At 46.1% G+C, this 13,915-nt stretch overlaps 1 protein-coding gene across 1 annotated transcript; it reads left to right on the top strand.

Moving 5' to 3' along the window:
- Positions 1–3,399: 3,399 nt before the first annotated feature.
- On the top strand, positions 3,400–4,666 carry LOC131332755 (protein MAINTENANCE OF MERISTEMS-like). Its single transcript, XM_058367051.1, has 3 exons — positions 3,400–3,948; positions 4,045–4,185; positions 4,286–4,666. Exons 1-3 carry the CDS (start codon positions 3,400–3,402, stop codon positions 4,664–4,666), a joined length of 1,071 nt encoding a protein of 356 aa, XP_058223034.1.
- The last annotated feature ends 9,249 nt before the right edge of the window (positions 4,667–13,915 follow it).

Genomic DNA, 13,915 nt, shown 5'->3' with positions numbered 1-13,915 from the left:
ATGGGGGTGCGGCCGATATGCCAAAGTGTGGGGGGGTGAATTCCACTTAAATCCTTTCCTCCTTCTGTTGGACGGTGTGGGGGCTCGCCGGTTCTGGAAAGATTCCTACTGAGCTTGGGGTGGTTGGCGCCGAGCCTAGTACCTGTAAACCGGATGGGGGTTCCTCCGGGTAGAGCCTCCGACGAGCTAGTTAGTACCCGGGGAAGATAAATCGAAACATAAAGCAAGAAATATAAGCCGTTTATGTAGGAGAGAAGAGTTGTGTACCTTAGATGAGGGAGAGCTTTGTTTATATAGAGAAAATGTGAGTGAAACTTAATGACTAAGTAAAGGCTATTAATAGAAAGTTACTATAAACGGAAAGTTTGGAGACTTAGGGAGTAAGTTAGGTAAAAAGTGCATAGGAAGCTTCTAGAAACTTCTAGAAGGTCACAACTTACCGCGTCCATATACCAAGCAATAGCGAGCAATCGTATATTTTACCAAAAGATAAAAATGTCTGTCGAGCTGGTGAAGTACTAGCTGAATAACATAAAGAACCTTTGAGCGATACAAAGAGCTGCCAAACGATACAAAGAGCTATCGAGCGATAACTGCCGAACAATACAAAGCGCTACCGAGCGATAATTGCCGAACGATACAAAGAACTACCGAGCGATAATAGGAACTACCGAGTGATATGAAGAACCCCTGAGCGTACTTAAGACAAATGTTCGGCAATACTTGTGGAATAATACTTTACTTGTTGAAATTGTGGGGCTATAATGATGTGGCTTTGGCAAGATAATAAATGAAAGTCCCAAAAATAAGAACAAAGATAACATCTTATGGTCCTTCCGAGATATGACGGTACCCCTTTTGGACCTTATGAACTGAGGGAAATTTGGCCCCCTACAATAGCCCCTCAACTTCTTCTTTATCGCTTAGATGAAGGAGGAGTTGAACCCAGGTGTGGCCGAATGACCGAAGTGAATTCCTTGCAAGATACAAATAGACCATAATTGCGCTTTGAATAGATTTAGCATAATAACCCAAGCCAGGGTGACGTAGCCGAGCCCCAGAATGCTAATAAAAGTCCTGTCCTCGGCCAAATTCGACTGGAATGAGAGAGAGCTCCTCGGCTAGATTCGGCCGAAGTAAGGGCAAGCCCCACGGCTAGATTCAGCCGGATTGTCCAAAGGTAATGAAATCTGAATGCGATAATAATACGAAATTCCGAACACTCTTGAAACCTGAATGTTTATAAGATGATGAATATAAAATGACAAGTATGCAATGATGAGCATGAAATGAACCGAGAGTGAACAGCTGAGGATACACGCCGCTCGGTATCCCCAAGAACTGAACACTCGAGCAAAAATGCCGAAGGTATGCATCGGGTTATGTGCCAAGTAATAAAGATAGTAACCGAAAGAGTATCCGAGATGGTAACAAATCCAAGCTGTCTTCGTCTTCTTCGTCGCCCGAACGTTGGAGGCCTACAACCCGTAGGGAGGGTTTAGTCCAGTCGTGAGAATCCTTCGACCTGTAGAGAAGGCTCAAACGAACGTAGGAGACCTGCGACCTAGAGGGAGGGCTTAGTCCGAACGTAAGGATTCTTCGTTGACCTTGGAGCGGCTACATGACTCTTCACCTTAGACTCGCAGGGAAGGCTCAACCGAACGTGGGAGACCTTCGACCAAAAGGGACGGGCTAAGGTTAAAGTGCTGAATCTTCAATCTTCGGTTGATCTTGTGGCTTTTCACCTCAGACCCGTGGAAGAGGCCCAACCGGATGAGGAAGGCCTCCAACCAAGAGGGACGGGCTGAGGTTAGAGCGCTGAATCTTCATTGCTAGGTGGATTTGGGCCATCTTCAACTTGTGAACCCCTATTTCGGACTAGAAGAGTCGGTGGTGGAAAGTGGGACCATCTGGATGTGAAATTAGGAGTGAGCCCCAATGCTCGATGGAAGAGTCCAACGCCGGGAGTGAATGCCTCACCGAACGATGGATTTTGCATGGAGAGAGCTTGCCATTCTTCAAGTCTAAAAGTTTTTGAGATGTCCGAATGAGTAGATTTCCGAGGGCTACGAGGATTTTGCCCGAACGATTAGATTACCAAGGGCTACGAGGATTTCGCCCGAACAAATAGATTGCCGAGGGCTACGAGGATTTCGCCCGATCGAATAAATTGCCAAGATAAACTTTAGGGAAGCAAATGAAATGAAAAATAAGTTGAGCACTAATCCGAACAATTGGGCAGAATGTCACGTAGTTGTAGAATATAAATTGCAATGAAAGAGTCTAGCACTTTAACTTTCTATTTAACAATAAAAAGGACAAAAAACCTGTTCCACGAAAGAGATGAACGGAGGGTCCTAGACGAGGACCCAAAAGCAGAAATTGAAGAGAGAACCGCTGCCGTACATTCAGAAATAGAGACGCTCGAAGTTAGATCAGGATGAGACCCACCAATATATGCCACGTTTTCTTCCCCAGCGGAGTCGCCAATTGTGGGGGGGTGAATTCCACTTAAATCCTTTCCTCCTTCTGTTGGACGGTGTGGGGGCTCGCCGGTTCTGGAAAGATTCCTACCGAGCTTGGGGTGGTTGGCGCTGAGCCTAGTACCTGTAAACCGGAGGGGGGTTCCTCCGGGTAGAGCCTCCGACGAGCTAGTTAGTACCCGGGGAAGATAAATCGAAACATAAAGCAAGAAATATAAGCCGTTTATGTAGGAGAGGAGAGTTGTGTACCTTAGATGAGGGAGAGCTTTGTTTATATAGAGAAAATGTGAGTGAAACTTAATGACTAAGTAAAGGCTATTAATAGAAAGTTACTATAAATGGAAAGTTTGGAGACTTAGGGAGTAAGTTAGGTAAAAAGTGCATAGGAAGCTTCTAGAAACTTCTAGAAGGTCACAACTTACCGCGTCCATATACCGAGCAATAGCGAGCAACCGTATATTTTACCAAAAGGTAAAAATGTCTGTCGAGCTGGTGAAGTACTAGCTGAATAACATAAAGAACCTTTGAGCGATACAAAGAGCTGCCAAACGATACAAAGAGCTATCGAGCGATAACTGCCGAACGATACAAAGAGCTACCGAGCGATAACTGCCGAACGATACAAAGAACTACCGAGCGATAATAGGAACTGCCGAGTGATATGAAGAACCCCCGAGCGTACTTAAGACAAATGTTCGGCAATACTTGTGGAATAATACTTTACTTGTTGAAATTGTGGGGCTATAATGATGTGGCTTTGGCAAGATAATAAATGAAAGTCCCAAAAATAAGAACAAAGATAACATCTTATGGTCCTTCCGAGATATGACAGTACCCCTTTTGGACCTTATGAACTGAGGGAAATTTGGCCCCCTACACAAAGTTTTAGGAGAGACTCTCGGAAACCTTGAGGGAGATGGTGAGGGTGGCTGGTTTTGGAGAGTTTGTCAGTGTGCTGACGAGGGCGAGTAATGATCGCCAGGTAGTGAGGGCACTTGCCGATAGGTGGTGGGACACGACAAACTCGTTCCACTTCTCTTTCGGTGAGATGATGGTGACGCCATTGGACTTTGCGGCGATCACCGATCTGAGGGTCGAAGGTGACCCTATCCCTTACGATGCTACAGCGGGGAGAGACCCCAAGCTTCAGAGGCGTCTCTTGGGGTATAAGCTGAGGGCAAAAAAGGGGGATACGCCATATCCCCAGTTGTTGGAGTTTTGGACGGAGCCCCTAGAGAGTAGAGTTCAGGAGGAGCAGATGGCAAGGTGCTTCCTAGTGTACGTGCTCGGTGTGTCTCTGTTTCCTAACAGACGCAACCGAGTACATTTGTCGTTTCTGCAGGCGCTGAGGAATATAGAGGAGATTGCCCATTTTGATTGGGGTGGCACAGCTTTGGGGGCGTGCTATGCCTTCATGGGATCTCTTTCCCAAGAAGCAGGGAAAAGCCTTGGCGGTTATTGGCGAGTCTAGGAGGTATATCTCGAAACCTTACTTTTTAGTGTTAGTTTTCCATTCATTCATTACATGCCTTGTGCTAACCCTTAATGCTTTGGTTTGCAGCTTTGGACGTACGAGGTACTGGTTATGTATCCTCCCATGACGTCGTGCCCCAACGATACGATACTCCCTCGGGCCCTCCATTGGTCGAAGGAGTATCGAGGAGTAAAGAAAGGAAAAGGCGATCTGAATGCCTACCGGGCTGTATTTGGACGAGCTGCGTCACGATCGGGTATATATGTTTTCTTTGATTTCGTAGTGCATTTCCATTGAATGACTTCCTAACGTATGCTTCTCATTGCAGGTACACTGGCACATCTGGGACCGCTTCGAGGTTCCATATGTGGCCCAGAGCAGGGTGGTAGCGAGAGGGAGGGTGCTGCTTGAGTCCCCTTACGACTGGGAGTGGTACCTGGGTGACCGGGTATCACATCAGTTGTTAAGGCTCGACGTTTTTCGAGTCCTTGGGCCGCTTCCTCCTTTCATTCAGAGGACGAGCGAATACACGCTGGAGGAGGTGGAACGGTTCACGCAGCCGGACCTTCAGCTCGAGCCATTGTTTCAGGCCGGTACTGACTACGCGGAGTACCAGGCTCAATACATGATGCAGGGCTTTAAGATTCGTGCTGCCTGGGAGGCACAAGGTGGTAGAGGTGGTAGGAGAGGTAGAAGGGGAAGAAGATGAGATGGAGGAAGAGGTGGTGGAGACCGTGGTGACGGCGCGGGTCAGAGCGGGGCTAGGTTGCCTGCGTTCTCCTCGACAGCGGATGTGGTGACTGCTCAGGGAGTCCCTGGCCTTGTGGAGATGCCACGCCCTACGGTCGAGCCTCTAGAGTTCGCTGCTCAGGTATATCCTATTTTTGTTTCCTTGGTACGTTTTGTCATTGTCACTACACGTTCTGATTTTTCCTTTCAATGAACATGTGACTTCGGAGTACGCTAGGGAGATGGCAGCGGCCATGATGGGCCTGGAGCAGCTGGTGCGGCAGTATGCCATGGGCCACTCCCCACCGGTACTGACTCGCACTGGAGGGACGATGATAAACCTTTAATTCTTAGTCATTCTCCATTACCTCTACTCATGATTATGATGTGAATGCTATATGAATGCTATTGCAGGCTAGAGGAGGAGCTGTTTGGGGGTTATGCAGGAAGTCTGTTCGCATGCATGTGCAACAAGCTTCCTCTACTGGCTCTCGGGAGGAGGGTCCGTCGAAGAGACAACGGCACTTTGGTGGCACCGAGGAGGAGCCTATTGCCGTTTCAGACGAGACCAAGGAGCCTATAGACATTGATCTGGAGGATACCTCTAGTAGCACCGTGCCCAGAGTGACTCGCACTCAGGAGGTCGTCAGCTCTAAGGCGGAAGAAGAGGTCTCTGAGGAGGACGAGGACAGATATGAGGATGAGGTCTGAGTTTTCCTCTTTGCTTTTTGCCTTTTGATGGAGCCTGCGTGCTTCCTTTTTGTAGGGTTCCTATTTACCCTCAGTAGATAGGATTTTGTGCATCAGGCTTGCAAGTCCCCCTTTGTACTTCGACTCATGAATGCCTGGAGATTTTATATATTTATGCGTAGAAACTGTTCTTTCAATTCTTTGCCATTCAATTTCTTTTATTGTTGTTTGTACAAAGAAATTGAGCAACCAAGACTATTACCGTAATGTGCAACTAGCCAATGATAAAAAATGAGTCCGGTACACAGTTTTGCAATAATAGATATGCTGACAAAGAAGTAGAATTCCAATAAGTAATTGCTTGATCTTGGAAAAATTGACGTTTCACCTCAGAATTTACACAAATGCCCTTGCCACGGGCTCGAATATGACTGTGACAGCCCCTGAAATTTGAAACATAACTCGGAAATTCATCTTTATGCTCGGAACATGTTAGAAAACTAAGAAAATGTTGACTTTGGAAGGTGACGACTTCGAATTTTGATTCGGGACTCAAACTGAAACTCAAACCGAGTCACTTTTGACCGTAGTGACCTGTGAGACTCAAAGAAATGGCTTGGAACGAACCGAGACGTGATTTGACACCTTGTCATGGCTTAGAAATGGGATTCTGTCGACTTTCTGTACTACGACCTTGGGTTTTGGGAGTTGACTTGAAACGAAACATCCTTGAAGTCCCAAATACATATTGGAGTGTGTTTTGGTGGTTGATGGTGCCCCGAGGTGCCTCAAATTCATTTCATTCCTTTGCTGTCAAAAACTGTAGAAATGCAGACACAGTATGCCGTGCGTTCCTTTAAAACGCTGTGCGTCATTCCTTAAGATTTCACGGGGTATCAAAGCTACGCCGTGTTGATCTTCCCAGATCTAATATGTCGTGCGTGGCTTCACTACGCCGCACGAGGTTATATTTCTGACAGTCTGCATTTTGTTGTTTCCCAAGGCAAACTACACGGTGGTTGAAGTTTGACCCGTGTGGTGGCATTTCTAAGCTAGTGCATGTCTGCATTGTGCTCCCATGCTATGACCAAGCCTTTTCCCATGCAAGACCCATGGGAAATTTGTACTTTTGAAACCCGAGGCTCTTTGAAAGTTGATATTGTCTCCTCCATCCTTCCTATAAATTCTGGCCTTTAAATTCTTTCTATCCCACTCAACTCTCATTCTTCTAAAGCTCACTCTTCCTCTCAATGGCCCTTTCGCTCACTGGTTCGCTCCGCCCATGGCTAGTTTCAATGGAGGGCATTGATTGGCTCAACTTTCGGGCTCACGGCCTCTACTCCATGAGGTACCTTCGCAACATCCGCCTTCACCCTAAACTTTAAAGGGCAACCGCTAGTTTTTGGGATCCCGAGATCCACGTATTCCATTTTGGCGAGCAAGAACTTTGTCTCACCGTGGAGGAGTTCTGCACGTATCTTGGCAGTTTCGGCTCGGGGGAAGTCATTATCCCTCCTATTCGTGAGAGCATCCACAAGGTTCTAACCACGGCCCTTGGATTGAGTAGTGGCGCTGCCCGCTACTTAGTTACCGACGATCACCTCAACGTGATGTGACTTATGGAGATGTTTTCTCCTCCGGGTGATCTTGCGGACATAACTTATTAAGCTCGGTGCATGACTGCCCTTTGCATGAGCCTGCTTGTGGCCTACCTTTTGGTGCCCCCTACCGGTCACGCTAGCTTGGCATTAGTTAGTATTGCTGTTCAAATCGAGGCTCGGATGGACGTGATCCCGATGGTTTTGGCTAAGACACTGATAGGTTTGAATAAAGTTCATTCTGGAGAGACTGAGACTTTCAAGGGTAATCCTCTCCTCCTACAGGTTGGCTTCTCACTCAGCTCTCCTTTTTCAAGTTTTTCTCACGTTCTCGTTTTACCTCAATGCTTCTCACTCAGCTCTCCTTTTTCGAGTTTTTCTCACGTTCGCATTTTACCTCAACGCTCGGTTTGGCTTTCTATGGTTTCTTACTTGTTTTTCTCTCTTTTGTAGATATGGCTTTGCGATAAGGTGAATGTGCTAACCATCCCCCCTGCCAATTGGGCGTATGAGGCTAGGTTGTTGTCCCTTCGATGCTTCGAGTTTGCGGATAGGTGAGTTCTTGAATGGGTCAACTTCGTGGAGGCATTCGTGGCTAAAGCTTCCTCCTATGACTATACACTTCATGGGCCTTCAGTGGGTTGTCCTTGCTGGTTTGGAGGCCTTTACTTTCTATATCCCGTACTGGATCCAGCGTCAGCTTGGCCTTAGATAGGAGGCCCTTACAGAGGTTGTGGCCAATGTCGTTCTGCCTTTGTTTCGTCATTCTGTTCTTTGCAACTACCAGCGGTTCTGGAGGACTCGTGAAGTGACTGATGCACACCCTTATCCATCTGTGATGGTTCGCGGGAGTTACCGGAAGTGGCTTAAGAGAGACATTGCCGCTAGGGCTGGAGCTCAAGGAAACTAACTCAACCTTACTACCCTGACCCTGGAATAAATTGTGGACCTTATCTTTATCATGTTATTCTTGAAAATCATGCTCAGCCTTATGTATTAGAAGCAATTATCGTAATAAAAATGAGTCGTGGAGGGTTTCCCTCTTTTGATTCAGTGCTTTGCATTCTTACAACCTGGATTTTCATTTTGATTGATCGTGACCGGGCCTCAGAATAAGGCTGCCTACGTATTCTTATGACAAAGGAATCAGGTCATAACGTAGTTCAGGTTAAGGTTCGCTCTGGTTTTGACACTCTCCTTTTGCGTTCTAAATTTTGCCTAGTACCGCCCTTTCGGGTTTTTGGTCTAGCGAGCTCACTTATTGCATGCCTTAATTTTTGCCTAGGACACCCTTGCAGGTTTTCATCCTAGCAGGCTTTTGCTTTAACTTTTGCCTAGGTTTGCCCGCCCTTACGATTTTCAGCCCAGCGAGCTTCTCTCAGGGAAAATATCGCTTGAGTTGATCCAGGTTGACCAAAGTCGAAATTTCGTTTCCGTCCAAGTCAATGAGTTGCGTAGCTCCTCCGGATAAGATGGTCTTAATGATGTATGGCCCGGACCACTTGGGTCAGAACTTTCCACGTGGATCGTAGACTGGTGCCTGGATTTCCTTTAAAACCATATCACCTTCTGACAAGTCCATAGGCTTCACCTTTTTATTGAATGCGCGTGTAATTCTCCTCTGATACCCTTGAATATGATAGAGAGCCCTCATTCGGCGTTCGTTAAACAACATGAGCTCTTCAAATCGACTGCTTAACCATTCTGCTTCCTAGACCTCACATTTGATCATAGTCCGAAGAGATGGAACTTCCAACTCAATGGGAAGTACAACCTCCATACCATAAACCAAAGAGTAAGGGTTCGCCCCTGTTGGTGTACGTATAGACATACGATATCCCCACAAAGCTAGCGGCAACTGCTCATGCTAATCTTTTGCAGATTGAATGGTCTTTTCCAAAATGGCCTTGATTGTTTTATTGGCCGCCTCCACAGCTCCGTTGGTCTGTGGCCGATAGGTGGTTGACTTGTGTACTTGAATCTGGAACTCTTCTAAGACTTCCCTGGCCCGTCCTTTGAAATGAACCCCATTGTAAGATACGAATGCCTGAGGAACTCCATATCAGTAAATGACGTTTTGCTTGATAAAGTGTGCGACCTGAACAGCGGTCAGATTGGCATAAGAAGCAGCTTGCACCCATTTTGTGAAGTAATCAACGGCCACCAAAATGAATTTGTGGGCCATTAGATGCCACTGGCACAATTCTCCCAATGACATCAATTCCCTATACTAAAAAAGGCCATGGCGAGGTCATTTGATGTAGTTCAGATGGTGGGACATGCATGAGGTTGGCATGGATCTGGCACTTGTGGCAATGTCGTACGTACTTCACACATTTTGTTTCCATGGTGGACCAGAAATACCCTTGTCTAAGGATCTTTTTGGCAAGCATCATGCCGTTCATGTGAGGGCCGCACACACCTTCATGAATTTCCTCCATTACCCTTCTTGCTTTTGCACCATGGATGCATAATTTGTGCATGCTGCAGTGTGACCTTCGATATAGATTTCCTCCACAGATGATGTATTGAGCTACCATCCTCTAGAGGACGATTTTGTCTTTCTTGCTTGCTTCAATAGGGTATTCTCCTCTTTCCACGAATCTCCAAATATCATAGTACCAAGGGTGACCATCATTGAGCTCATCCATAGCCATGACATGCTGGTATACTGGTGTGTCCCTTTGTTCTATCACAATTGGCCTCAGCTTCACACCGAGAGAGATTTCGACCATGGATGCTAAGGTTGCCAAGGCATCTGCAAATCGATTTTCGAGCCTCGGCATATGAGTGAAAAGTCACCTTGTTGAAATGGGGGATGAGGTCTTCGAGGCCTTGATGGTAGGGCTTCAGCTTTTCCTCCTTGACTTTCCAATCTCCATTGGCCTGTGACACTACCAAGTTGGAATCTCCCAGCACTTCCAATTTCTCTATATCGATCTCAATTGCTGCTTCCATACGCACAATGCAAGCCTCATATTCCGCTTGGTTGTTGGTAACCTCAAAATTTAGCTTGAAGGCGAGCAGGATGTGAGACCCATTGGGTGCTATTAACAACACACCAATTCCAAACCCTTTCTGATTCGCAGTGCCATCAAAGTATAACTTCCAAACATCCTCAGCTAGAGTCATTATGTCTTCATCGGGAAACTGAAACTCGACATCTTCACCTCCTTTGACTGGGCAGTCGGCCAGGAATTCAGCAACAACTCTCCCTTTTACAGATTTCCTGGTGACATACCTTAATTCGAATTCCGCTAGCATTAGTAACCATCGTGCCATCCTCCCGGTGAGAGTTGGTTTCTCAAACAATTACTTGAGAGGGCCCATTCAAGAAATCAGCCTTATTGGGTAGGCTAGCATGTAATGTCTCAACTTTTTAGAAGAAGCCTAGACGAGTGGCCAGCATGTTTTTTTCTCTAACGGAGTATAACGCTCTTCGCATCCCACCATCTTTTTACTCAGATAGTAAACAGCCCTCTCAACCCCATCGTCTCCTTCCTATGCCAACATACACCCCATGGAGGACGGAGTGACTGACAGGTATAGGATCAAAGGTTTTCCCGACACATGGGGTGTCAACACTGGCGGATTTCATAGATAAGTTCGGATTGCTTTGAAAGCTGTTTGGCACTTATTGTCCCATTTGAATGGCACACCCTTCTAGAGAAAGTGAAAGATTGGTTCACAAGTCTAAGTTAGTTTGGCAATGAACCGACTGATAAATTGTACCTTGCCGAGAAAACTCTTCACATCTTTCTCAGACCGTGGCGGCTCCATTTCCAGAATGGCCTTGATTTTTGAGAGATCAACTTCAATACCACGGGTGGTAATCATGAACCCGAGCATTTTTCCAGCCGTGACCCCAAACGTGCATTTAGCTAGATTAAGGCGCATCCTGTATTTCCTGATTCTTTCAAAGAACTTCTTGAGTGCCGGGAGGTGCCCTTCTCGTTCCCTGACCTTAACGATCATGTCATCAACATAGACTTCCACTTCCTTATGGATCATGTCGTGCAACAAGGTTGTGGCGGCTCGCTGATAGGTGGATCTGGCGTTCTTTAGTCCGAAAGGCATTACCCGATAACAAAAGGTTCCCCATTCAGTGACAAACGGGGTCTTCTCCCGATCGTCTGGGGCCATGAGGATTTGGTTGTATCCTGAAAAGCCGTCCATGAAGGAAAGTAAAGCATGCCCAGCGGTGTTGTCGACCAGCACATCGATGTGCGGCAACGGGAAGTCTTCTTTTGGACTTGCTTTGTTGAAATCCTTGAAATCAACACAGACCCTAATTCTACCATCCTTTTTGGGGACGGGAGCAATGTTTGCAACCCATTGAGGGTATTCTGTTACTATTAGAAATCCTGCATCGATCTATTTAGTGACTTCTTCCTTTATCTTAAGCACCCAATCGGGTCTCATGCGTCTCGGTTTCTATTTTACGGGTTTTGCATCGGGATAAAGGGGGATCCGGTGTTCCACGATTTCAAGATCGATTCTGGGCATATCAGCATGTGACCATGCGAAAACATCCTTATAGCAAACTTACGAGAGCTTAACGCTCTTCCGTTGACAGCACGGAACCGATCTAAATCATTCGAGGATTCGCTTCACCTCTCAAATTTATTATAACAACTTCTTGTTTTATAGGCTGAGCATGCCTTTCGTCTTCCCTTTCGACTAGGGATCGGATTTCTTTAGAGATGTCCCCATCGAAATCAATCTCTTCGTCATCAGGGTCGACATAATTTATTTCAAAGTCAGGGAAGTAAGTGGAATCAGATTCGTTTATTTCATCATTAGTAAAGGCCTCGGGGGCACCATACACACGGGTGTACTCAAATTCAAAGTAAAAACCATGAGGAGTGGGGCCAAGAGGCGCCGACCCTGACTTAACAGATTTGGAAGACTCAGAAGACTCCGATTCAGACTCGGACTCGAACTCAGAGTTAGACCCTTGGCATGTTGCACTCAGTAGAAAGATCCAGTTCTTGTAATCCCTGGTGGCATTCATGATGAGCGAAGTTGGGTCTTCAAGGACTTCCTGTCCTAGCATCAGCACTTCAGCTTCTTTGATTGTACTCATTGGTTCGTCCTCCCTAAACAAGATTGCCAGGCTTCCCATGTTAAGGACTTCAATCCAGTCGGTTGGTTTTGCTGGCTTTTTTGGGGCTTCAAATTCTTCCTCACTTTTTGGCAAGACATCGTTGGCAAATATTTTGAACCTCGGTAACAGATTGTTGGTCTCTTTATCCCAAAACGATTATGGCTCGCCCCGGTAGACCTGCTTCGCCTTCTCCTTGACAAAATAGTCTTCTAATCTGTCTCTCTTGTTTGTCTTACTGCCATTTGAGGGCGAATAACCGAGGCCAGTAGTGCGCATGAGGGTTCCGCGAGCGTCAAACTTCACAGGCCCCTAGAGGTTAACAAGGGGTTTAAACCTGACAACAGAAAAAGCTTAACAGGGGGTTTAAACCTGACAGCAGAAAAAGCTTAACAGGGGGTTTATTTTCTGAAAATGATTTTTAAGTCAAAGCTTAACAGGGGGTTTAAACCTGACAGCAGAAAAAGCTCCCTCAGGGTCAAGTCTGAAACTAACCTAAGGAAACTTGGTTTTTACATTTGATCTTGAGCTTAGATGACGACGGATGACGGTGGATGAGCGTTGGTAAGATTGATTGAGAAAAAAGAGGTGTGGATATGGGTAATAGATGCGTATACTAGGTAGTTGGGACCTTAAAGTGAATAAAAGTACTCACTTTCAATGGTGAGGAGAAAAATGAAGAACTTTGAGAAAGAAAGAGCCTAGAGAATGTTTTTGGAGCAAACCTTTTCAAGACTTGAAAGTGAGAAGTGGGTGTGAAAGCATGATGAGAGAGAAAGAGAGTTCAAGGCTATTTTTCCTTGAGTGGAGGGGTGTATTTATAGGCAAGAGCCAATGATTTTGAATTCAAATGGTGGAGGTATTTTCTGGACGGGCCAGAAGTGCTTTTTCAGCTTAGCCAACTTGTAGCTGTGGCTCAAGTGGGAGTGGCCGACAGCTAGCTAAGCATTCAGAACTTTATCCAAAATGCCGTGCGGTTAATCTCATGACCTTGTGTGGCATAATGAATTCTATTATGCTGTGCGGTGTAGAAGTGTTCTGTGCGGTATTCTAGGTCCTATCCAGGGCTTTTGGGCTATTAGCCTGGGCTTTGGGGTTTGAGCTGAAGGAGTCCTTTATCCAAGCTCTCAAAGGTATTGTTTCCTTTATTTCATCATCGGGATGTTCAAAGACCTCCGAGGTCCGGATTGGGATGTCTACAACGATGAATTCCTTAGGCTCGTATGCGTTGCATTTTGAGGAAATTCGGGATGGAGTCATTTTGCGTAACTTAACCATTCGATCTACTTTGTCGACCCGAGTCATTGAGGCCCAACAACATGATGAAGACATAGGGGAGTTTCACACTGAGTTTCTTAGTGGAAATGCTCGAGAGGGGTGGATGATTCATGCCGATCAAAGTTTACGATACCAAGGAAAATCGTTTGTACCCATTTGTGTCGGGAGGAAATTTTGAGGGAATTTCACCATTCACCGTTAGCCATGCATCCAGGGGGAACGAAAATGCATCATGATTTGCGTAGATAATTTTGGTGGCTGGGAATGAAGAGAGATGTCGTCGTCTTCGTGTCTAAATGTCTCACGTGCCAACAAGTCAAAGCCGAGCATCAATGATCCGCGAGGGAGTTACAACCATTACCAGTGGTCGAATGGAAATGAGAGAATGTGACGATGGATTTCGTTACCGGTATAACGAGATCGCCGAGGGGGCATGATGCCATATGGGTAATAGTTGATCGATTGACCAAATCCGCACATTTCTTAACGATTCAAGTTTCGGATTCGATAGATACGCTTAGCCGTTTGTACATCCGCGAGATTATCCGTCTTCATGGGA

The sequence above is a fragment of the Rhododendron vialii genome, chromosome 7a (assembly GCF_030253575.1).
Source record: "Rhododendron vialii isolate Sample 1 chromosome 7a, ASM3025357v1".
NCBI classification, from domain to species: domain Eukaryota; kingdom Viridiplantae; phylum Streptophyta; class Magnoliopsida; order Ericales; family Ericaceae; genus Rhododendron; species Rhododendron vialii.
Note: the sequence above shows the minus strand (reverse complement) of the source record. Positions and strands in the feature narration are given on the sequence as shown.

Bases quoted from the DNA above. Each gene is read 5' to 3' on its own strand.
- LOC131332755 (XM_058367051.1), top strand. From the start codon at position 3,400: ATGGTGAGGGTGGCTGGTTTTGGAGAGTTTGTCAGTGTGCTGACGAGG. The intron at 3,949-4,044 runs GTCTAGGAGGTA...TTTGGTTTGCAG, and splicing joins GCCTTGGCGGTTATTGGCGA to CTTTGGACGTACGAGGTACT. The intron at 4,186-4,285 runs GTATTTGGACGA...TTCTCATTGCAG, and splicing joins ATCTGAATGCCTACCGGGCT to GTACACTGGCACATCTGGGA.